Here is a 26,391-nt window from a genome sequence, read left to right as displayed (position 1 = left end):
TCTCTGAGGAGAACTAAAGTATTCAGCATTTATATGTCAGGTGGAAAGCAGCCTGGAGAAATTGATGCCTAATTTGCTTATACCCCAGGCAGGAAGACTTCCAAAGACTTTTGAAATATGGCATATTACAAATGCTTGGGAAAGTAACATGAAACAGGACAGGGTTATCCGCACCACCATCCTCATTGTGTACTTACGGCCCTCTTCCCTCTGAGTGGCGAAGCCCAGACAAACATATAATTTCTGCTGTGCCATGGGGCTTCAAAAACGGTTTTGAGGAACAAAAAAAGCCTCTGCTTTCTCACCAGCAAATGTAAATAGTGACCAAAATAGTACTAGAAAGTAAGCAGGGTCAGAGCTGTCTGGGCCTGCTCTAATTTTCACTTTTGATGAGCACATGTGAGCAAGTCTCCCCTCTGTGTAGGTGGGTGCTGTGGGTGACATTCGAAAGCAAAGACTGGATGGGGCTCAGAGCTGCGCTGCCACTAACACGGAGCTACAATGGAGCCTGTGGTCATGCCAAAAATCACCCGCACCCAGCTCAGTTAGCTGATGCTGGGCCAGGAAGTAAACAGCGGGCATAAAAACCAGGGAAGACAGGCTTGAGGCACACTTTAAGGAAATGGGAAAACACATTCACAGTCTTCAGAGTAGAGCACAAGGACAACCCAGACCACACTATAATCCCCACACGGCAATCATGCTCACTTTTCCTGTGTGCTTTTCTAGTTTCTGCACTTTATGGGAAGGCAGGTAGATGATAAATGGCAAGTGAGTATTCTGGTAGCTTTACGGAAATGCGTAATATAAGATGTGAGGAGAGTATGGCTTTGTAGCAGATAGTAGTGGTCTAGGGTGTTACCAGGTATGCAGACAATTAGAACCTGCTGATATAATTAAAATTATTGCATAGCCTTCTGAAATTGCTGTTTTTATTTTAGGGAACTACAAACCCAAATCTGCAAAGGATACAAATTATATTAACTTTAGAAACAAAAACATAAGCAAACCTAAATACAGCCTTTTAAGGAAAACCTATACTATCTAAAGAACAACTTAGAAGATATTTTAAGAGCTATACCAAATTATCATGCTACCCATTGGTTCCTAAAAAACACACTCAGGTGATGCAAAACTCAAATATTTCACAAATACAGTCTATTCCCATCCCTCCAATTCTTTAATAGCTATTATTTCCTTCCACATCAGGTCAGTTTACTCTCCTTTTCCCTTAGTTCCTCTCTGAGGGGCTGAAGAACACTCGATCTACCTCTCCCCTCTTATTTTGGACACTCTTCATTCGTGCGTACCAGCTCTCAACACCCTTCTAAAGGAGTCTTTGAAAGCCAGCTCTTTAAACCTGGAATATGCTCCTCATCTAAATTATGCAAGCATCTTCTAGCTTCTCCTCTTCAGAAAGAATTTGATGTTTCCTGAGAGAATATGTCCCTTTGAGCTCCAAACACAACCTTTCTCTCTCCCTTTCCCTCCAACCCTCCTCCTCTCTTCCTCTTTCTCTCCCCCTCTGGCTCTCTCTCCTTTTGCCCATAATGTAAATGTGTAACATTTTTAAGGTAATTCTGTTTGTTACATTTAATTCTCTTTGAGTTGGGATAACCCAACCGATCAAGATGCAAAAAAGTCAGCAAACCAGATATTTTACAAAATTCCTTTTTTTCTTCCTCTATAGGATACCCAAAATTTTTACCACTGACTTCACAATTATTGGCCATTTACATAAAGATGAACACCACCTAACAGTACATGTATGTATCTGTTCATTTTTGTCCCATTATCTGTAGATTCAGAATGTGAGCCGGGCCTGGCCTTCCTCTTTCCCAACTACAATTGTAGGACCTTGGGGTCCTCATTAATCAGCCATCAGTGTCCCTAGTTTATCTTCTTGGTGTATATATATATATTCTTACATATATCTTCTTATTTAGAATTGGTGCATCTCTAACATCTTAAATTAAGCAATCCCATATGCCTATCTAGTTAAAGGAACATCATCCAAGATTTTTATACAAGGAAACAGTGGGTGTAGTTAGGCAATAAAAAGTCTGCTCTGGTTGATGCTTAGGGCGCAGGTGGAAACAGAAGACAGTAGATGGGCTAGGGGAGCTGTTTATGTCTCATTGGGCGGTGAGGAGCAATTCAAAACTTTTGAGGAGGGGAGTGATATGATTAGGTCTGTTTAGATCTGCAGCTGATCTCTCTAGTGATACATGAAGGAGTCTGATGGGAGGGAGCAAGGAGACCCAGGAAGAGCCCAGGACAGAAGTTACCAGCATAAATCAGATGGAGGGAATGTTAATAGGGAGGAAAGAGTGAATTTAAGGCACAGAAACAACTGGCTCTGTGTAGGAAGCAACGAAAGGAAGAATCAGCTGAGGATCTCGGTACAGTTGAAGTCATGAGCAGTAAGAGTGAGGAGGAAGTATGCTGAGTTCTAGATGCCAAGATCATCCATAAAGAGGTGTCTATTCAGTCTGGAACTTGAGGGAAAATCAGGGTCAGGAGTTCGAAGTTGTGATTCTTCTGCAGAGTCATCAGGGTTGGATTCAGATTGCATTTGCTGAGGAAAATCAAATAAAGGAAAAGAAATCCTAGAGCGTTGGTGCAGAATTTATATTGAGGGCTCCAGAAGAGAAAAGAAGAGCCAGTGAATGTAACCATAGAAAACATTTTTAAGTATAGCATGGAATCCAGGGAGCCAAGGAAGGAGAGAATTGTAAGGAGGTGGTTAGCAGAACCGAATGTTGTTGAGAGCAGTTGGGGGAGATTCACGACTTCCTATCACCCTCACCATCATCATCGGTACGATCACCTTACAACAATTGCCATTTGCTGATGCTAAAAACAAGTGGGAGGAAGTTCGTTTCTAAAAATGTGGTTTTATGGGCTGGTAGATGTAAACACCAAATTCATTTCTTCATTTGACAAAAATGTACTGGGCCTTACTATTTGCCAGAGACTGAACTGGGCACTGGGGCATAAAACAAAGAACAAGAAAGAAGCCTGGTGAGGAAGTGGAGGATGGGCACAGTCCTAGTTGTGTAAGAATGTGAGGCTGTAACAGACTGAGGGGGGAAAGTTGCCCAGGTGGGGGAACGAGTCAGAGTCAAGTCAAAGTTTGGTTTCTTCAGGGAAAGAACTGAATCTGCACAAGATCATTTAGCCTCTACGTGTCTGAAATATTATATTGTGCTAATTGTACTCTGGGACCCTGTCACCATTTATAACAATGTCTCCCTTAGATAATGTGTTCAGAGTTTCCATCTGGGATACAAGGAACATGTCTTGATATTGTAATCACTTCAAATGTGGGGGTCATGGTGGAAGTGAGAAATAGGATTACAAGATCATGAGGAGAAAACAGAGAACATGATTCCATAAAGGGGCACTACAGGGGACAACGTGATTCTGAGGGCCTTGCTGGCAACATGATGGGACCGGAAGGCACAAGAAATGGGAGACCAGGAATCATGTTATGATTACAGGTCTGGACTCTAGAAATTATTGTTGTCATAACCTTTAAGTTAAAAAGCTGCATTTTCTACCTATAGAAGCCAGGAATATCTAAACAATGACACAGAGAAGTCAAGCCTGAAGACATTCTCGACTGCAATAAAATTTATACTTATGTGTCCCATTTTACTTAATTCCTAGAAAAATGCTAACCCTGGGGCGTCTGGGTGGCACAGTCTGTTGAGTATCCCACTCTTGGTTTCAGCTCAGTTTGTGATCTCAAGGTGGTGAAACAGAGACCTGCATTGGCCTCAGTGCTTAGCTCGGAGTCTGCATGAGATTCTCTCCCCCTCTCCTCATTTTTCCCTCCTCCTCACTCTCTCTCTCTCTCAAATAAATAAATCTTTAAAAAGGAGAAAAATGCTAACCTCTATGACTTGGCTCTCATTAGGGAATATAATTTGCTCAGCTAAATATACATGTATATTTTAGGAGTTCTTACTATATCACACTTAAAAGTTTTTACTATGAATTTACAAATTTGCCTTGCCCCTGGAAACAGTGTTTGAAAGGATGTCATGTGCCTCAGGCAAGCGACCGGATGGGCAGTATACAGCTCACGCACACTCTCTTTAAACTATAATGATCTCACAGATATGAAAACAGGTTAGTCCCAGAAGAGAGAGAATAATTCCAAAAAGAAACCAGGAATAGAACAAAAATTAGGTTTTAAACTTATTTGATGATTTTCATCAAATGGAATAAAATGCCATATTATGACCACTGTACTTAATTTTTATCTATTCTTTTGATTAGTGATTTTCCTTTTTGCTGTTTGAATACTGGCTCTCCCTTCTGGCTCCAGGGCTTAACCTAAAAGCCGATGTTTGAAAGTATATATTCACATTCTGTGTCCCCCAGCAAAGTAGATATACTTTAGAGATGCTAGATGATAAATACAAAGCATTGCTTTGAAAATTTCTTTTTCCCAAATACTTTTTTCCTAGATTCTCCTGGCTTTTGAGTTTAATTTTCCTGAACGTGATCTCTTGGAAAATTAGCAGCTAGAGAATTTGTACCCAGGTGAAAATGTTGCAAAGGGCCCCTGATTTTTTGACCCGGAAGAAATGAGAGGAATAGAAGCAGTGGAGCCAATTCCTTTTTCATCTACTGATGGTCATTTAGTTGGCAGACCCAATAAGCATTTGCAGAATCTTACCCTAAAAACCAAAGGGAGCATGTGATGTGATGACCGCTGGGTGTTATATGTCGGCAAATTGAACTTAAATAAAAACAAAACCCCCCCAAAACAAAACAAAAAACCAAAGGGAGCACAACAATTTTTTTTTCTGACAAAGTTTCTCTATTAATAGAAAACTTGACTCATCTCTTTAACTCCTAAAACTTGACTAAGTGAAGGTGCTGGAATGTAAAAGTGGTATTATGCTACATTTTAACTGGAAGTTAAAATGGAAGTTTACTGTTTTAATTTCAATAAAATATTTACTATTTTTCCATGGAATAAATTCAATGATTAAATTTTTGCCGAAGGCCTCCTTCAATGCATCCTGGGAGGCAGACGGCCTCCTTCCATGGGCCCCTAGATCTTAGTAGCTCATTATGTACATGGATTCAATCCTACTGATTTTATTTCAGGAGGATGTAGTTTAACTTTTTTTTTTCTTTTTTTGACATAGTTGTTTATGTTTACTGGTAAAATGAAAGGAATTTTTATGTCATGAACTAATCTAGCTTCAACAAGATGAAACAAAAACTTGGATAAACATCATAAGAGAAAGGGGAGGGAAATCCAACTTTGCAGAACTTCTAGATAGTTTAGGGCTTACGACTGAGAGAGGGCAGACCAGAAAATGTTCTCATCTTGGGGTGAAGCCTGTACATATGACTGTTCGAAAAATTCTGTCAAGTGTTTCCACATGAAAAATTCAAAGAAATGCTCTGAATGATTTGCCTCAGTGAAAGGGGAAGAGAGGGAGAGTGGGAGGTAAACCTGAGGCCTTACCCCAAAACACGTCATGAAGAGTATAAGTGGTTTTACATGCTGAAGAAGTTGAATTGCTTGTTTTCTCTGCATATGTGTTGCCATACCATTTTAAGAAGAAAGCACTTCCCTGTAGGGAACTATTTTTATTTCTTCATGCAGTCCATGCAGGGGTGGACACTAGGCCATGAACCTTTGGTGAGTCGACAAATGAATGCTGAGTGATCATGTGTCTCAGGCACTGGGCTAGGCTCTGGGGCTGGGGTGAGTGGCCGTGTTCTCCTGGGGCTTAGAAGTCAGGTGGAGGTGTAGACAAGTATAGAGGTCACCACGTCATGTGTGTCCGTGTGATGGGAGAATCAGAGGGCAAAAGAGGAGCGAAAGGAATGGAATGCACACCCATCTTGGGAGGCTGGAGTGGCCAAGAAGGTCTTTCTGGGGACAGAGACATCTAAGATGAGACCTGTGGGATGCTCAGGAGTTGGACATGAGAAGGAGCAAAAGCCGAGGATGAGAGAAGCTCAGTGGAGCTGAAGAGTTTGAGGGTGAGTAATGGTGGGAACGTGGAGCGCTGGGGGGAGGGGGACAAGAGGCGGCAGAGTCAGGCTGGGCAGTTGTGGGGTCTTGTGAGCCTTGTTAGAGCATCAGGGCTGCACCCTCGGGCCCGTGGGGACCCAGGGAAGCATAAATCACTCAGGCTGTGGTGTGGAGCAGACTACAGGGTTGAGAATCAGGAGAGCGCCGGCGGGTCCCCACTCGAGGGGAAGGGCCTTGTGGGTACAGAGAAGAGGGGAAGCCCAAATGAAGATCAGACCCAGGGGACTGGCTGCCTGTGAGAAGGAAGGACGGGGCCATTAACTGCACTTGGGAACAAGGAGCAGAATCAGGTACAAGGGGCTCAGGAAATCATTTCAGCTTTGAACATGGTGAGTTTTCAGGTTTCTGAAGGACACATCAAGCTCTGTGGAGATACCCAAGAGGCTTCCAGAAAGATCTGGAATGCAATGAGATCTAAGGGATCTGGGGTAGAGATAGAAAGTTGCCAGTTTTCAAAATACAGGTGGCAGTGGACAAGATTGTCTACATGAGATCATTGAGCTTAATTAAAAGAAAAAGCCAAGAATAATCCTTCTGAAGAACAATGGGTGTGAGGGCAAGAGGAACCCATAAATGTGACTAAGGGGGAGCTGCCTTCCACTGTGTCAGATGCTGCAGGGGAGTCAAGCAGAAAAACACAGAGTGTCTGGTGGATTTAGCAACAGGAAGCCATTGGCAACTCAAAGATTGGTTTCTATGGAGTGACAGGGACAGAAGTCATAGTGTAAAGTAACAAAAAATGAGTGGGAATGAAGTAGAGATGGCAGCTGGGAGGGAACTGATCAAGAGAGTCTTGCTTACTATGTGTTACATTTGAGCATACCTCAACTCTTACTGGCTAGGGTCTTTTTTTTAAAAAAAATAATTTAATAGTCATGTAGTAGGACTTTTTAGTAGAAGACACTATTCTAAATGCTTTTCAAGCATTACCTCATTTAATTCTCAAGTTTTATTATCCTTTCCATTATTTTGAAATGGGGAAACGGAGGCAGAGAGAGGTTAAGGAGCTTGTTGAGGTCTCATGGTTTCTAAATGGTGGAGCTAAGATTTAAAACCCAGGCAGTCTGGCTCTAGAATGCATGCTATTAAGCCCTACACCTCTCTTTAATGCAAAACATGCAGGATAACCTAAGAGGATACTTGGAGCCTTAGAAAAATGACACAGTGGTAATACTCAAAAGATTGGGTATCATGTAACACTTCAGTTTGGCAAAGGTCAAAATATCACTCAGAGCGATCCTGAGTCTGCCATCTTCATTCCACTGCGCTAGTGGCCTTCTCAAAATCAAGAGTGTGGCTGTATTTATTCATTAGATCATTTGACATCACAGAAATAAGATCATCTGAACCAAATGCGTTCTCAAAATAATTGCTTTCCTCTTGGAAAACAAATTCCTCAGCCTTCTTGAAAATCAATCTTCGCATAAGTGTCTTTGCCGAACCCTCCACATCTAGAAGGCTGAAGAGATCATTATTCAACAACATCTCTTCTTTTGGAATGCTCTTTAAATTAGGTAAAGTGTTTAGAAAGTTACTTTTCAAATCATGACCTCTTTTCTAAATTGGCCTTGAACATTCTGTTTCCAAGGACAGCTAAAGATAATTTTTAAAGAATCACAGCAAGCACCAACGCCAACTACTGAAGGAAACATTTCTTAAACAGTCCAGATGAGAAATGGCTCTGCTGGGCCACACTCTAAAACCCAAGGGCAAGTTCTGCTTAGGTCACAAGGGGTCACAGGAGATTGTGAGGAAGACGCCCCATCCATTTTAAAGTAAAAATCTTATTCCCATTTTCTTGTGTGTTTGAATACACGGAGGATGAGGGAAACACCAAAGCCTTGGAAGGCTTGGGGTTCAAATTTGGTGCTGCCAATAGCTGCGTAACCAGGCACTTCCCCTTTGGTGGGCTCAGGGTTTTTTTGTGAAGTGGGGGATGAGGATGGGGAGAACGGGAGGTCAGCAAGGTCCGTGGAGCCAATTCCTCAAGATTCTTTTCCACCTAAAGACGCTAGCAATCAGTGAAATAATATGGGACTACGATTTTCAGTGGGTGTAAGAGGAAACAGTTTCACATGAATCCACTACATTTGTTAATCTGCTCATTAAACTTTGTTACAAATACAGGAAGGATGGATGAGGACGTGATGTTTGAGAACAGAGAGATGGTGAGTGGAAACCTGCCATCAAGGAAAAGTAAAATCAGAAGAAAAACTCAGCTAGAGGAAATGTGACACAGGATCTGATAGACAAGACTGGTATTTGATTTGTTGAGAGCTCAGGATCCATGTTAACGAAAGCGCATTAGGCCAAGAAGTGAAACGGTAGATTTGCTAGCCAGGCGGAAACAGAGGCCACAGCAAAGCTGATCCATGGAAAAATATCCATTGTTCAGGCTGGGAGGGATTTTAGGTGAAGCCTCCATCTTTGGCCTCTCCAAAGCATATCCACCTACTATTTAATCTTATGCTACGTACAGTGTGTTCAGAGAAAAATACACGCATGGCCCAAGGTAGACCATATACCATCTTGTGATGTTAATTGTCAACATGTTCCGTATCTAACAGGAGCCCAAACTGTTTCTGCACCCTTCCCGTGGTAGGTAAAAACTTACAACAAGGTGCTGTTTATCAACTCTATCAGAGGAAAAAAACAAAAAAAAGGCCAAACTCACACTTTGTAAACTTTGCAGATACTATTTAAAAAGAAAGAAGAAGAAGAAGAAAAACAAAACAAAACAGATAAGCCAGCTTGAAAAATCGAGAGAAAAAAATCCTCTCTGAGGAGTACTGATATTTGCTAACATTTGAAATGGTTTTCAAAGCAACAGTGAAATGCTTCAGACAGAAGTGATTCCCTGCACAAAGCCTGGCAGTCCAGTGGAGGTCCGGTCAGAGCTGCAGAGGAAGACAGCTTTACTGGGGAGGGACCCGGGAGGGACCCCGTCCTCTGGATGAGAAAATGCAGACCAGCATCGTGTTTGCATTTGGAACGAATCTGCCACTAGGAATGGCAAGAATATAAGATGGAAAAAGAGCCACTGGGATAAAAAGAAAAATAATGCTTGTTTCTAAGAATGCTGCTGCTTTGTTTTATGAACTAGTCTATTTGTTTTGGCTGCAACTAAACTCAAGAATGTTTTCTGCATATTTTACAGTGTAGTTTATCGACATCAAAGGAACCATCTCTCCTTTCATCATTATTTACACATAAAAATAATGCAATTTGTGGTGCATGGAAGATGTTACTTCTTAAAAAGCTCTCGAGTCTAATTTATTAATTGCTTGAGATTTAAAGTTAAACAAGGGTGAGATGCAAATCGCATGTTACTCTGAAATATTGTACCACCAAACCTTGTTTTATTAATGAGATGGTGAGCAGCCATATGAATATTTATTGAGGTGGTTAGAGGGCTTTATGAAGAATCCTGGAGCAAGTGACAGAGACATAAAAGCAAAAGGGTTCTGCCTCTCTTGAAGAAAATGGGGGCTGTTGCTTTGTTTTTAATTCCACTTTTTCCTCTGTGCTTCCAACATTAAAGCATTCCTGTAACCCACCAACCACCCCAGATCTCTTTCGCTCCAAATCTTTGGTTTCAGCTGCTACTCCTGTGCCCTGGTAGCAACAGCCTCCTATTGACAAGCCCGAAAATGACATTTTGGTCTGTCCTGATGGCTCGATGGCATCACGTCAGGGTTTTTTGGGTTTTATTCTTATTTTTTCAATTATATGCATTTGGAAAACACAATTCAAATACAAAAACTCGATTTGTTTTGATTCATTTATTTATTTTGATTTAGTTACTTAAAATTCTGTTAAAGCTGTCAATTAACTCTCTAGATTTCTTTCTGCAACAAATTCCCTAAAAATAATACTATACACACACACACACACACACACACACACACACCCTATCTTTTTTGGAAAAGCACATGCACATAACACAAACACAAATACATACACTCACATACATATATACATCCATTCCATTTCCTTTTGTAAAAACCAATAGCTGTCAACACAGAATGATGTAAAATAGAGTCAGAACTACTTATAAGGATAGGCAACAAAGATGAAGCCAAACAAAGTCTGAGCAGGCCATGGGGACCCAGGAGCTCCTCCTCCCATCCCTGTCGAGCCTCTTTCCTGTTCACTGTGGCCTACTCTCCCGCCCTCAAAGCTGTCTGCCCAGCTCAGGCCCCTAAATACTCTGTAGCTCTCGCTCCCACCCTTCCTACTCCAGATACCATTTCCTAGTCCTTCAAATGAGATGATCTCATCTGTTAGGAAGAAAGTCTCTGATTAAACAATTTCACATTAGAGCGTGAACGACTTCAAGTGGTTTTAATATGTTAACACATCAAGGATGTCTGCATCTTGAAAGAGGAGTTTGCTGACCCAAAGGCTTAGATAGTTGACTGCAGACGTGTGTGTATCCCTACTTCTTTCAACTGCAAGGTTGGTGATGATATGCTACAAGCTGCCTTAAAAAAAATACAATAATAGACTTAACACTTAGCACTAAATAATGAGAGATTACACTCTTTAAATCAAGCGAGTCTGTATTTTTGAGTGCCCAGGAATATTGGCGCTATGCAGAAACCAGAAGCAATGAAAGAATCACTATAGTGAGAAGCTCTCACTATAAGGAGAGCTTCATGAAAGTAAAAGGTCCCCAGCAAAGGGGCAGTCAGAAAGGCTTCCTGGAGGAGGCATGTAGGAGCTTGAGATGGCATTGCTAATACTTGACAAGTCTGAGGGCTGGAGAAGAGGCTGCAGTGAGGAAGAAGGCACAGCATGAACCCATGAATGGTGGATGGAAGCACTGCTGTGTACTTGTGGGCAGGGAGAAGACCAATTGGCTAGAACAGAATGTACATGTTGAGGAATACTGAGAAATCTGGATGGGCTTTGAAAGCCAGGTTGCATTGTAACCTTTGAGGTTATTATTATCTAATAATGTGACCTTGTGAGAAATTAAAACATCATCAAAATACAGAAAGGAAAAAATGAAATGTCCTACCCCCCCAAAATGGCCAGTTGCCCCACTTTGAAACCCACTCAGGCAAATTTAAATGTATATGACATTCTGTATTCTCTTCACTTACAGCATGTTGGCAGTCTCGTCTTACTTCCCTAGAGGTCTATTTCAGTCTTTCAAAATGGCCTCACAGTACTCCACTGTGCAGATGTGTGCACCACAATTCGTTGTTTCCCCTAGCTTTTTGCTCAGATAATGCTACAAAGACCCTGCATATCCCAGCAGGTATATCCATGGGATAAATCCCTACCTGTGGAACTGATGAGCCAAAGGCTATGTGCACTGAAAGTGGTAGCAGATGCCTCCACGCTGCCCTCCAAAGAGGCTGCAGCCATTTATTCCCCCTGACAACTGGGCATTATTGGGTAGTTCTTCAAATTCAAAATTTATGCCTATTGCATGGCAGCCAGGCCATTCCAAACTTTGTAGTTTTGATTTACATTTCTTTAATTATGCATGAGAATTAGCATATTTTTCACAGGTTTGCTGGATATTGCTTTTTGTCTGTGAATTCTGTGCTCCTATCCTCTGTTTTTTTTTTTTTTTTTCGTCCACTGGCTTGTTTGTCTTTTCCTATTGATTTTCAAGCACCCTTTGTTAAGGCAGGGCAGTCCATGATTTAAGATTTCTCTGGCAGATTTCTTTATCCTGGACTGAGCTGAGAGACTTTTGGCAGGGATACCAGCTGAGAGGAGGCTGTTTTAAATCAACTGCAAGTTGAGAAGGGCTCTGAATAGGGTCACAAGCAGAGGAATAAGATATATATTCTCGGATTCTGGTGATAGACTTGAGGTACATTGGGATGAAGGAGAGAAGGGACAAAGAAGAACCCAGAGTTTCTAACAGGAAACAGGAAGCCTGGGGGTAACCCTGATAGACTCAAGGAGGGCCAATTTGGAAGGGAGGATGATAATTCAATGTTGTAGTTACTGAGTTTGAAATAGTCATGCCTTTCTCCAAATGAAGATGATTTACAGGCAGTGTAAGATACAGGACCCAACTGGGAATCAGGCTGAGGCTTCTGGGAAGCGTCCCTGTAGAAGTGACAGCTGAAGTCATGCAGGAGATGGGCTCATGGTGGAAGAAAAGGGGAAGCGAAGCCCCTGACACAGACTTGAGGAAACCCACAGGGAGGAAGAGAGATCAGTAGAGGAAACAAGTAAGAGATGTACCGGATAAACCAAAGGAGAGTTTCTAGAGCAGGGGTTAGCAAACTGTGGCCAACAGGTCAAATCTGGCACCCAGCTGGTTTTGGTAAATAAAGTTTTATTGGAACGCAGCCATGCCCACTTGTTGACATACTGTCTAAGGCTGCCTTCCCACCACAGAAGCAGGAGCTGAGTAGCCGCCACAGAGATCGTATGGCCCACAGGCCTAAAGTATTTGCTATCTGGTCCTTTACAGAAGACATTTGCCAACCTCTAGAAGGAAAACTGCTGATCAATATAAGTCAAATGCTGCATGGAGTTAGAGGATGACTGAAAGTGGGAAAACACCACTGAATTTAGAGAAGAGGTAATAGGTTACTTTGCAAACTTCCCCTATTATATTGGGCTTAGAAAACGTACTTTAAGGGGATGTTTGGAAGAGCTGAATCATATAGTACATATCCAAAAAAGCAGAGCTAGTGGTTGGCAGGTAACTAGAAAGAGTAGCAAGAGGGATAACGGAATGCTGTTTATCTACCTGTCCATCCACGTACCCCTTGTTTTGAGAAGGTTGAGTAGCATCATGAACATAGTGACTACAGCTGGAAACTGGTTTTTCATCAAGAAAGTAGGAGAAAAGGAACTCTTGTAGCAGCAGTATCCTAGTAAATGTTTAAAAACTGGCTCTCAAAAAATCTCTGTAGCAGTGTGCACAATTTCCACGGTGCACACATTCCACAGGTAGAGTTCCTGATAATGTGACAATCAGCTCACTCAAACTAGGATGAGCCTGGGCCAGCATGCCAGCGGGGTGCTGCTGTCACCCCTAGTGAAGCTGGGGGGAGAGTACAGGAGGGCCACAGCAACATGATGCATTCTTTGGGAAAAAATCCTGGGAAGCAAGAGACAGTATTATGATCCATAAAAAGGAAGAGGCATAAATTTCACTGTTGATAAATGTAAGAGAGAGGTTTATCAAGAGTCACCTGACCTGAGGTTGACCAGAAACCCAGCTTCTGCTAGAGAGAATGGGCAAACAGCCAATTTAATCAAGACATCACAAAATTATTTAATATGTTGAATATATGAAATCATTATCAAGTCTTCTAATAACTAAAATTCTTTATAACTCAGGGCTTCTGAATATACACATGGACATGAATATATAGAACTATGTGTATATACATATATGTATATAAATAGTAATTATTCGGTAACTTTGGCATACAGTTCTGTATTTCAGTGCTTGTTAGGTTCGTTCTACTGACCTTAAAATAGTTTATGAGATAGTTCAGAACCATTAAAGATTAAAATGTTTCCAAATAGTTATTTTTGATTTTTTTTCAAATATTAAAGAAACTGGTGCATTACATATTCCAATATTTGATTCACTAAAGCCATTCATATTTTGGACCATGGAGTAATAACATGCACAGAATGGCTTCCAAAGAGTAGAGTTTATGCAGCCACTGGTGAAGAAGAATATGTTTTCACCTGCATTCTTTGAATCACTCTCTGTCACTCACACTTTCACTCATCGAACCCTAATTCTTTTTTTTTTTAAAAATTTTTTTTTAATTTATGATAGTCACAGAGAGAGAGAGAGAGGCAGAGACACAGGCAGAGGGAGAAGCAGGCTCCATGCACCGGGAGCCCGATGTGGGATTCGATCCCGGGTCTCCAGGATCGCGCCCTGGGCCAAAGGCAGGCGCCAAACCGCTGCGCCACCCAGGGATCCCTCGGACCCTAATTCTGATCCCTTAGTTTATACAAGACAGTGTCCCAGAGGCTGCAAATACTTTTCATAATGCTTAAAGGATTTTGTCCACTGAACAAATAATCTTCGACTAGTCTTTAAAAAAAATAAATTTTTGTCCGAGAAAAGAACTGAAGAAAGGTATGGGGTGAAATGCTTTGGGAGCGAAGAACTGTTCATTTCCTCTCTGCTCATTTATTGTTATTGCTTCTCCTTGCTCTAAGGAAGCGAGGCCATAATTCACTACCACGCTGTACCCGACCTTATCTTCCAGAGTACTCTTCCTGGAAAATGGCACTTAGGGTTTCTGCTAGTATGAATGAATGGCTCTGTCTTCCTTTCTGAGTACACAGGCAAGCCTTCTTGGGTGGGATGGAAAAATACATTTCTATTCTTAGCATTATTAATTCTAATTCAGGAGGGCACAAAGAAAATGCCACTCCCCCCCGCTCCCCGCGCCCTTAGGACGTGCATGCAGGGGAGACAGGAATTAAATAATGAACAGGTCCCAAACAAAGCCATCTGATGCTAGGCACTGAAATTTCTTTCTGTTTCTCAATGCTACTAAAACCCCACAATGAGGTTTGTAATTTTATTCTTTGGGAAATGGATTCCTGTAAGCTTTTAGCACAGTGAGAATTGCCCAATCTTATGAAATATTCTCTTTTCCCCCCTCAAGCCCTTCTGGTAATACAGACCAGATTTCTAGATGTCCTACTGGCAGCCGACCTTTTCTCGTGAACTCCAGTCAGTGGCCAAGGGAGAGAAGCATCAATGCTTTAAAATCTCTTTTCTATGCCTGCAAGCAAAAATTTTACAACATTTCTCCTTGATATGAAATCTCTGCTTGGACATCTGGCTTCACAGTGAGGAACTTTCAATACACTAGCTTCAAAGAAAGGGCTTAGCCCTGGTGGGGCAGTGATGCCAGAAGAATGTTCCACAGTCTTTCTATAGAACTATTTCTAACAATTTCCCCCAGTGAACTTCAGTGAGTGCAGTGGATAGTGCTAACTAACATTTAGGTAACTTTGCTTCGGTGGACAGCCTTTTGGGAACCTTCCTCTCGAGTAGACCACTTATGCTCTCGGGTAATACATGCATAGTATAGGTATTTTATTTGAATCTGCCTAATCAGGCAAAGCATATTACTGCTATCACAAGGTCGAGGTTATTTACACCTATCTGCTATACCACCCCCAAATATTTACAAGTTTGCTGCCATCCATAAGATAACATGAGAATAAATGGACACTATTAATGCTCAGAGCCTGGATTTATGAGGTAGTGTCATTCATTCATTCAGCATATTTCTAGCACCTTCCACAGGACCAAATGTTGCTGCAGGTGCCTGTTCCCAAGAAGCTCAGAGTCTAGTCAGTGAGAAAGGCAATCGATCAAAAGACAGGTTCACAACCTATCTGCAATCCTGAAATTCAAAAACCCTCAGAACAACCACAAATTACTTCTGAAAGGTTGAGGTTAACTCATGAGGCAACAAAACCGGACTGATGACTGTCAGGGTTCGTAGTCTTTATTTTTCCCCTTTGTCACACTGACACATTTCACTGTGCGTTTGTGTGTCTGGGTGCAGTGTGCCACCCCGACCCCACTGGGGATAAAGGACAAGTGCTGTACCACCTTCCTGGAATCTGCAGATCCTGAGTTGTGAAACATATCTAACTTCAAGGTTTTAGATAAGGGGTTTGTGGACGAGGTTACAGTGTAGTGAGAACTTCACCAGAGGTATGACCAAGCTGGCATGCACTTCCCACTCTGCCACTTCATAGAAAAGATGACATTTAAATCTTAAGAAGGAAAGGACCTCTTGCACAGTTCGTGGGATCAGAGGGAACATGGCATGAATGCTGAGGACTGGTTGTTTGATGAGGTAGACCAAAGGGCAGCATCTAGACAAGCAGTTCTCAAAGTTTTTGGTCTCTGGACCCCTTTGCACTCTTAAAAATTCAGAATCCCAAAGAGGTTTTTGTTGATAAGTGTTGTATCTATTGACATTTACCATAATAGAAATTAAGAAATACTAAAATATTTGTTTTAGAAGAACAGTCACAAATCCATTATGTGTGATCACATATCATATTTTTAATAAAAAATAACTATTTTCTACAGCAAAAAAAAGTAGTAAGAAGAGTTGGCTATATTTTATATTTTTCCAAATCTTTTTCATGTCTGACTTAATAGAAGGTAGCTGGATTCTCCTACCTGCTTCTGCACTCAATCTCTTGCAATGTGTTGCTCTGATTGGAGTACAGGAAAACAATCTAGTCTCCCACAGATAAGTAATTAGAAAAGGAAAGATTATTTTCATAGCCTTTTCAGGAGACTCCTTGGGACAACATCAAAACTTGACAAGGGGAAGTTTCTTAAAAGTTAGCTGCAATACCCAATTTGAAACTCGTATCCGTGAACTTTGCCTACTGCTACATTAAAACCCAGTGTTCTCTTTAATGCTTTGTGTGGATCTTTTACCCACACATCATTTTCTAACACCAGGTATTGGTCATTTGGAAAACACTGGTTCAGTGAGTTACATAAATCTTCCAAATGTTGATACACTACATTATATTCCTCTCCCTCTCTTCCCATTCACATCATTAGTAAGACCACTGATCTCATTCGTAAAGTCTTTAAGTACTGGGAAGCTGTCAAGCTTACAGTGCTGGTACAAGGTTTTCCAAATTTCTGATTTTCGCTTGAAAGCTCAGATTTTTATCATTAGCAACAATATAGTCAGTTGCTGGCCTTGAAGTGTCAGGTTTGCTTCCTTCCTTCTCAAGAACACCTCCGCCAGATAGTCAAATCTGAATAAGCAGAGTTTGCCTGTCAATTGTTCCTTCCAAGTGCCTAGAGTTCAGCACATACTTAAACAGATGCAGAACTGCTTTTCCTAGAGACAACCACCCTACTTCACTATGCAGCAGAAGTGCTTTGTGTGTACTTCCTATTAATATGAAAAAGATGTGTTCTCAAGGGTTGAGATTTAATAGAATTAATATACTTTATAGCTTGAGGTTTTTTTTTTTTTAAAGCACAAGTATGTGGTGGCGAAGGAAATAATCTCTACTCAGTTTAGTGATAATGTTGTGTTTTGTGCTAAAACACCAGCAGTTTTTTATCCACCATGGCTTTTATATTTATACCAGGAGTGCAGATGTGAACACTGAAAAAGGCAAATGATGTCTTCATGTTATTATGAAAATAGCTTTGACCTTGTGGAGCCCCCGAAAAGGTATCAGGGACCCACAGGGGTCTAAAGACCCCCCTTGAGAACTGTTGGTTTAGATCACGAAGTGTTCTACATGCCATGCTGGCAAGTTTAGACTTGTAGGCAATGGAAAGCTGTTGATGGATTTTAAGTAGCAAACCACATTCTCATATTTGTTTTAGAAAGGTCACCTTATCAACAGGGGTAGGGACAGACTTGGGACAGTTGAGTTATTGGCAGTGATTCTACATAAGAGGGGTTGTAATGGACAAGGACAAAGATGATGAAGGGCTGACTAAGAAGGTAGGAACTAGTGATTGCAGAATGGGGTATGGGTTTGCAGATATTTAGGCATTAGTTCTAGGAACTGACCTCAGAGAGGTGAGAGAGGGGAAGGGTACTTCCTTCATCCAAGGGTACTTCCAGAATCTGATTTGAGGGACTGGGTCATGGTATTTAACTCAGATCATCAATACAAGAAGAACACATTGAGGATAAGTCAAGAGTGAGAGGAAGATGAAGTTCAGTTTATAGTTTGAGCAGCCTAATGGGTCATCCAAGTGACAATGTGCAATGGTGGTTAGAAATCTGGATTGAGAGCTCAGAAAAAAAGTCTAGGTGGAGATGAAGACTCAAAATTCATTTGCTTGGAAGCTATATGCATGAAGGAGTAAGATTGTCCAGGATGCATACAAAGAAAACAGGAGAGGTCTTGCTAATGCCAATATCTGAGTGCTAAAAAAAGGACAAAGAGACAGGGAATGGGAGTGGGAGGGAGGGTTTTGGAATGGCAGATGAACTGGGAATGTGTTGCCAAGGAGCTAAGGGAGATGTTAGAGACTGCTTTGTGGCCGATTAAATGATTGCTCATAGATGTTCATGGACTAGAGTGGTTCTGTATTTTCCCTGCCCCATTGATGTGAATTGAAATGAGGCTGAGGCTGCAGAGATGTTTTTCCCTGCCCATCATTTTGTACCCACCATAAGGAGGATACCCAGGCAGCTGCTAGGTTAGGGAGATTGTGCAGACACATAGAAACAGGTTTGAACTCATTTTAAAGTCTGGAGTCAAATGCAACCAATCAATGGCCTGAATCCAAGCTACAGCAATAATCCATAGATATGTTGTGAAATATTAAATAAATAAATAAATGCTTGTTACTATAAGTCATTAAATTTGGGGGATTGTTATGCAGCATTATTGCGGCAATAGCTGACTAACACAGGTTCCTTGTTAGATGTTATAAAGGAATCAAACAGGCTTCTAAGATCAAATAGGTTTTGCAACACCAAATGAAGTGAGTAAAAGAGTAAAAACTAGCAAAAATGCATGGAAGCATTGATATAGGGTAGTAAGGTAAATAATACAAAAAAAAAAAAAGAACCCTCAAAAGCCCATAGTCAAGGAAAGAAACATGATTCTGATGCACAACTGCATCACGACACAACCTCCATATCTGCCAATGTTCCCTAATTCATTATTCTAATTATGAGTCAACAAAATCCCGAGAAATCTCATTATTATCACCAAATGTGGAAGAAAAAAAAGCTGTCTGAGTGACCTCATCTTTTTCCTCTTCCAACTGTGAGAAGTGGAAATGGATGTGGAAGAAAAACAGGTAAATATCAGGGCTGTCTATCTCATAGAAAACTGAAGGTGTCAGGACTTCAGGGATACATGCCAAATTGAGATAATTCAAACCCCAAAGAGATATCAGATGTCCTCTCCCATTTAGGTAGTTCGAATGCTGAAACACAGAACAGTCGCCCCATCCAGACTACACACACACCTCTATCCCAGCTCTTCCTTTCCCTCCTTCTCATGTTAGGGAAAATGCAGAGACACCACAAATCAGTTTTACTTACAGTGGGGGGATCACGATGCTTCAGAAACATTTATTGAATGTTTAATATGTAGAGTTATTCTGGTTAATTACTGAATTTATCCTGGTTAATCTACTAAACTTAACATAGTAAAGAAAAACTTCTTTAGGAATCTCTCAAAGAAAGCAAATCATTTCCATGGGGGAAAACCTAGCCTCACCCAGCTTTCCCCACAGCAATATCAAATGCTAGGTGGGCAATATTTATGGTTCTCACGGGAAAACACATGAACAAGAAGTTTGTGCCTACCTAACATGTTGTTCAAACATAAAGGTAAATCGGCAGACATTCTTAAACATGAACAATTCAGGGAAGACAGTACCATGAGTCTTGAAAAAATGCTTTGACCATGAAATCCAGTCAATTAAGAACCAAATTCGAGTAAAAACTTCAGAAATGGAGTCACTGTGATGAAAGGTCTAGTGGTAAGTCCCACATCCAGTAAGGTCTAGAGGTAAGCACTAATTCTAGCAAGAACAGCATGAATATTAAACTAAAGATTAGGGTTATGGACAAATTGTGACTATCACAAACCTGGACAGTGTAAAAATAATACCACCATCCCAGGCAGGAGGGGGAAAGCAAGGATTAGGGGAGGCAATGAACGTATGGATGTACTCATTTTCAACCCTAAATCAAATTCTGTCCAAAAGCCCACCAATTCTTTTTGTTTGACTCTAGTTTCTTTTGTCTGTTGAACTGAAGTAAAATTAACTTTGGAAATCTTTCTAAAACAAACAAATACAGATTCTGGAGTATTATCTCATTTTATGAGTCTATTTGACTTTCCTTCTCTTTTTTCTTTATATATACTAGGATATTTGAAATGATGCTATGATGGTTATTTCTGAGTGATGAGATTTGAGGTGACTTAATATTTTTACCTTCCCCTCTACAATTTGAATCATTTGTGAAAATATGTGATTATCCATTTTTTACAACAGAGATTTTCTTTAAAACTATGCCATGATGTTAATTAACACTGTTGATTCTGGGGTGGTAGGAATATAGATTTAGTTATTTTCTTCTTAGTACTATTTCGTTTGGGTGAGGAATTGATGGGAGATGAAAACCAGACCTTTAGCATAGGCTACTGTGTAGATTTAAGACAGCTTCACTATCTCTGCCACTCCTCCCTTCAAGGGGCAGGGGCTAATTCCATTCCCCTTGATTCAGGCTGACCCTGGGACCAATCTCAACCAAGAGAATGCAGTGGAAGTGCCACTGTGAATCCTCCTACAGTAGCCTTAAGAGAAGTGCAGATCTGCCTTCACCTATTTGAATACTCCTCTTAGACGCCAGCTTCCATGTGAAAAGTCTGACCACCCAGATAGCATGTTGCAGCCCCAGCCATACTTCCTGTTGAATGTGACTGCACAACACTACACATGGAGCAGAAAAACCCTCTACCCTATTCCTACCTAAATTTCTGATCCAAAGAATTCTAGGCATATAAAATGGTTGCTGCTTTAAAACATCAAGTTTTGGGGTGGTTTTTTTATGCAGGAGAGCTGGGTCTTTTTTAGAAGTTTGACTTTGAAGGTAAGGAGTGAGCTAAAGTAGTAGATGAGTGATAAAGATCTTTTTGCTATCGAGATAGGGCATACCACAGTATAAAAGATTTACCTGTATGAATGCATTTGTTTCTATAACTCTTTTTACACTCCAAGAATTCTGTTCTGTGAAAGACCTCCCTTGGTCTGTTGTTTCTTAGACAGCCGGGATCATGCCTGCTACTGGTCTTGACTACTGTGATTAATGTCTACTGGGTTCCTTTAGAATGCTGGCTCCTCCTCTTTTACCAAACAGTTTTTATAGTTTCTTATTGCAAAAGTGATGCTATAATTAAAAATATGGAGCTAAGATAAAAGAAAATGACCAGAAATTTCACCCACCAGAGATGTCCTCCAGTAAAATTTTGATATATGATTCCCATCTTTTTTCTCTTTATATGTTCTTTGATTTACAAACATGACCCATACGTAATTTTGGTAAACTATATTTTCATTGAAAATTATCTTGTGAACATTTTCACTATCCTTAAATATCTTTCTCCAACACCATTTTCAATAGTGCATAGTTTTTAGTTTATGTACTCTGGCAAAAATACAGAGAATAGAAAATGTTAGTATTGTTGTGCCTAGCATGAACAGGACATTGATAAATAGTTATTGGCTAGAAGAATGAATGCTAGAATGAACGTTTTTTTGGCTAGCTGAAGCTCCGTGCAACCTTTTAACTCCCACCTTTGGGCAAATTCTGGAAATGGGTCAAAAGTTGGGCATCTCTCTCAGGTAATGTAGTAATGATAGGTATTGCCAAATTGTTCTCCAGAAATGTTTTAGCAGATTACCCTATACCACACTAGTGGCCCTTAAAAGTGGGCTATCGTTGAATACTTTAGACCCTACTAACTTTTCTCTCAAGAATTACTTTAATAAAAAGGACTATTGATCCACAGAGACATTATTTTAAGCTCTGGCAGGGTGAGTGCCAGGTTTACTATCCACCTCATCCTCAACTGCAAGCTTGAGAGCTCAGCTCATCCCCAACCCAGAAAGTAGGACGGAGTACATTCCACAATTAACACGCACACTCTTTATACAGCATGCTTTGATTCTAATATTTCAATATAGTAACGATTAATATCACAAAATATTCAGTAATATTAGCTTATTTTTAATATAGATGCAAACAAATGCATTTGATTTCAGAAAGCCAAATATAAGCCTCATGGTAACTGTGCCTCTCTCTGAGTATCTGGATCTATCCATATATCTATATGTACAAAACACTCAAACACAATGAGAGTGTCCAGCTCAAATAGCTGTTGCAGACATGCTAGTATCAGACAGACAGAAAATGAGAGTGAGGTTCTCCGGGTTCATTTGTGCACCTGGCCCATGACTGGCTTTCACGGACAAAATGTAGAGACTGGGGTATGTCCTGAAGTTTATGGCTGAGCCTCTCCGGTCAGGAAGATTGTGACCTGAACCTGGCTGGAACAGTTATTGAGCAATATGACCTTGGACTGGTTATTTAACCTCAGAGCCTCAGTTCTCCCACCTCTAAGATGGGGATGACAGAAATACCATCCTAATGAGGATTACTAGAAGGCCTAAATGACGTTAACGGGACTGGCGATGAATAAAAATGTCTGGCAGAGAGCCTGGTACATAGGAGATGTCAAGTAAGTATGAGCTATTATTCCTTTTATTTTTGATGACATCATCTAGGGTAAAAAATCAAGGCAAAGAGTGCTAATGAATTACTTATATTATGTAGATTAGTAAAAAAAAACCCAGAGATATCATTCACTTTACACATAATCTAATAGTCAATAAAAACTGTACTGTGTGTGGTGCATCTGGGTGGCTTAGTCGGTTAACCGTCTGACTCTTGATTTGAGCTCAGGTCATGATCTCAGGGTCCTGGGATTGAGCCCTGCATCAGGCTTCAAGCTGAGTGAGGAGTCTGCTTGAGATTCTTTTTTTCCTGTCTTTCTGCCCCGCCCCCCCCATTCTCTCTCCCCTTCTCTTAAAAACACACAAAACACAAAGAACTGAACTATATCTTACCTACATTATAATCTTAGTTGCTTGTAAGTATCTGTTTTGGAGGTCATAAATATCATGTAGTAGATACTTTAATATAATATGTATGTACACCTTTTAAATTAAGTCTTTGAGATCTGACACTTTTCTGGAAATTAGGATCTGGTTTAGCAGGTGAGTAGATTAAAACTGCAAAAACAATTAAAAATAGGCAATTGTACTAATTATTTTAAGATTTTTTTTACGAGAGAGAGAGAGAGAGAGAGGCAGAGACACAGGAGGAGAGAGAAGCAGGCTCCATGCCAGGAGCCTGACGTGGGACTCGATCCCAGGACTCCAGGATTGCGCCGTGCGGCAAAGGCAGGCGCCAAACTGCTGAGCCACCCAGGGATCCCCTTAAGATTTTTTTTTTAATCTTAAGAAACAATACTAGAAACTATGCTGTTACAGAGTAAATTTATGTTTTCCCTTTTTGGGTAAATTGGGATTCAATTATTTATTTAAAATTGGGAAACTGCCTACTGCATGGTATTTGGACACCAAGTAGAAAAGAAATTCACTTAAAATGAAATTTTTATATAGCTAAAGGAATTTAAACAAAGTATTCAGCTCAGTTCATGCCAAGCAAAACAGTTATACAGATCAATGAGTGAGTACCTCCTGTGCATTTATAAATGAGAAAAGCTTCAAAGATTTTTTTTCAATTACCAGAATATAAAAAAGAAACCTCTTTTTTTGGTCTCATATCACACGTAGGGGGAAAAGAAGCTTGCTGATGGCAATGTAGAGGGAAAATCTCATTAAGAACAAAATAAAATAAGTCCTCACCTCTAAAGTGAGGAGGCTGGATGAAATGGCCTCCAAGATTTGTCCATATCTGAAGGTCTTTTATTCCATTCAGTCTTGTCCAGGCTTAAAGAGTATATTTTAAAAAGCAACTGACATTAACACTAGCTTTTCCGTAAATTACTCAGATTGCCTACAATAGGCTATAGAAAAGAAAGACAGAGGGGTTGGGTAGAAAAGGGCAGCGATAAAACCCAAATGTTTCTTTTATTTTTCCTTGCTTTGTCTGATTACTCAACATGCTTTAAGCATTGTTATAACAAAGTAAAATCACTGAAAAATAATCTTTTGCTGGAAATTCTTGAAAAAAAATTTTTGTTCTCTTTTAAATCTTATTTATAAAGGTTTCCAGATGCTTATCCTCACAGATTAAACCCAGCATGATGTAGACACTTACAATAATATTCACTGCTATGAAGCCAAGAAAAAAACTACTTTGAGATCGAACTGCCTATCACCTAAAGAATCAGGGTCCAGGGAACTTTTCTGTTGCTATTAAAGGCGTGATTCTCTGAAGCCATTTGGAAACAGCCTAGGTTCTCAGCAGCAACACATCTACCCTGCACTATGTCAAAGCACATCAAATGGTTGGCATTCCAAACCTCAAACAGGTTATTTCTCATTATGTGAATACATAATGAAAGGATGTGGGCAAAGAAGAGAATGTAAATTGGAAGCTGACTTCTGAATTTATTAGCCAGCAGTCCTGAGCTAAAACAGTCATCCTAATTTCAAGAGACAGTTCCAAAGTGGTTCTCAAGAGAAAGGACGGGTATTTTTCAAATATTTGTTCAATGTGAATGGATCGGGCTTGCCAAAAATGACTTTTTATGCTGGCATGTGATCTCTTGGAGGGAAGTCAGCCTGAGTCACTGGATACATCAAAGGTAGAGTCCAGTGAATGGAATTAGAGCAGGCTGCATGAGCAAGCTAGGTACCTGCATTCATCTGCCCACTGCTGGGATTGTAGCCCTCCTTTTAATTACATTAAAGCAGCTGGTACCATTGGTGACTGAAGTCTTCAGATTACCTTGATTGCTCGGTCATTATCTCTAATCAGCTGCTTCTTCTCATCTTCAAACTTCTGTATAACATCCTGGAGCCGCCTTTCTGCAGCAAGCTGCTGCCGGCTGTTCTCCTCTTTCAGAGAGGAAATGGTTGTCTGAAGTTCTGCTATGATCTAAAATGAAAACAGCATGCTATAACTTCAAATTCTTCAGTGAGAGGCATCTATTTTATATGTATTTATGCTTAGCAAAAAAGCGGATTTGGCAAAAGTCTAATCCACAAACTAAATATTTTCAATTAACATATCGCACACTATAACGCATGAAATTCCACGTAATAAAAGACTATAATAAAACTGTGAATGGTGAACAACTGCTGAACCAAATATATTTGGAAGACACTTCCACTATAACATTCCACAATATTTACTCATCAGAAGAAAGAACATCTGTGATCTCAAAAATATGAAACGCGTCAGATTTTATTTCACTGAGAAACAGACATATTAGAATGAAGAAAGCTATTTTGCCTTTCCTGATATTTGGAACTGTAATGACCAAAGAAAATAATGAACAGTACTCATTCTTTATAATTACCTAATTCTACACAACAGTTTTTGGGTACTCACTAAGGTTTGTGCACTGTGCTAAGTGTCTTAAGTTCCTACTGTCATTTACAAACATTATTATCACACCCATCTTTTATAAATGGAGAAACAGAGGCAGAGAAAGAGGTCCCATATATCCCGTTGTCACAGATGATATCGAACCAAATAGGCAGGACCTGAACAATGCAGTCAGATCAATCGCCATACTGATTGGATCCTCCAACTAGCCTTTGTTTTTCCCAAATGAGGCTTTGGTGTAGAAAAGAACCTTATCGTAACATAGTTCCAAATGGGTTGCCTCCTTCCCAACTGATAGATATCCATGAAAGTTTATTTAGAGACCCCTATTGTATCCTCCACATAGGAGAACTGGTTCTCTCCATGAATGGGTATCCTCTAAGAGTTCCCAAGTAATCATGAGCTGAGAACATGTTCTTCCTTGGGGTTGTATGCATCCATTTCCTTCCTAATTCAAAATCTTTTAAAAAGCAGGAAATACGTTTCTTCTTCCAATTAAAAAAAAAAACCAATATCCTTAGTCCTGGTTAGAATAGAATTCCGTTGGTTGTACGGGAGCAGGGCTCATTGGTGATACACTTGGACAAGTTAGTTATCTTCCTTGAAGCTCAATTTTTCCACCTAATATTGGGTGGCAAAACTAGAGTGCGGTATTGTTAAGACAATAAATAGAAACTGTCTGCAGTTTCACAGATGCCAAGTCTTATAGGAATATTAATTGGTACTATGGACATAAATGATAGCATATTTACAATAAAATATGGTGTAGATCTGCTTTTAGAAGTGAGCAAACTCACTGTAACAAAGGTTCACATTTAGGATTTGTAAATCATCACATGTTAAGACCATTGTGAAATAAATGGCAAGATACATAATAGCAGTATGTTAATATTTTTAAAAACAAACTTGAATCTTTTGCTATGAGTGGAGGAATCTATTTACTAAGAATAAAGATGTTTTTCATCTGTTTTCCGAATTTTGATTAAACGTTCCCATTCTGGCATCAATTCAATTAATTTTCATAGCACTTCTATGAAACAAGGAAGGTTAAATTCTTATAGTGAATGTCAAAAACCGAGGCACAGAATAATCAACTCACTCACAGTCACAGAGCAAGAGGAGCCAGAGATAAGAAAGAGCCAAATTTCCTTGGCCCAACATGAAACTTAAGATTGATATTTTTTAAGAGCATCTAGCCAAATAGTGAAAATAACTTACTATTTCAGTGACTAT

The 26,391-nt window shown here is 40.1% G+C and overlaps 1 protein-coding gene across 6 annotated transcripts in view; it reads right to left on the bottom strand.

Annotated features, from left to right (window-relative positions):
- The window catches only part of CEP112 (centrosomal protein 112), a 400,471-nt gene that overhangs the window by 61,959 nt on the left and 312,121 nt on the right, over positions 1-26,391 (bottom strand). For all 6 annotated transcript variants that reach the window (XM_055323886.1, XM_055323903.1, XM_055323913.1 and 3 more), the window contains one exon: positions 24,556-24,705. In XM_055323886.1, coding sequence (XP_055179861.1) covers positions 24,556-24,705 — 150 coding nt within the window. The remainder of the gene's footprint in view (positions 1-24,555; positions 24,706-26,391) is intronic.

This window comes from Nyctereutes procyonoides, unplaced genomic scaffold, assembly GCF_905146905.1.
Source record: "Nyctereutes procyonoides isolate TBG_1078 unplaced genomic scaffold, NYPRO_anot_genome, whole genome shotgun sequence".
Taxonomy (NCBI): Eukaryota; Metazoa; Chordata; class Mammalia; order Carnivora; family Canidae; genus Nyctereutes; species Nyctereutes procyonoides.
Note: the sequence above shows the minus strand (reverse complement) of the source record. Positions and strands in the feature narration are given on the sequence as shown.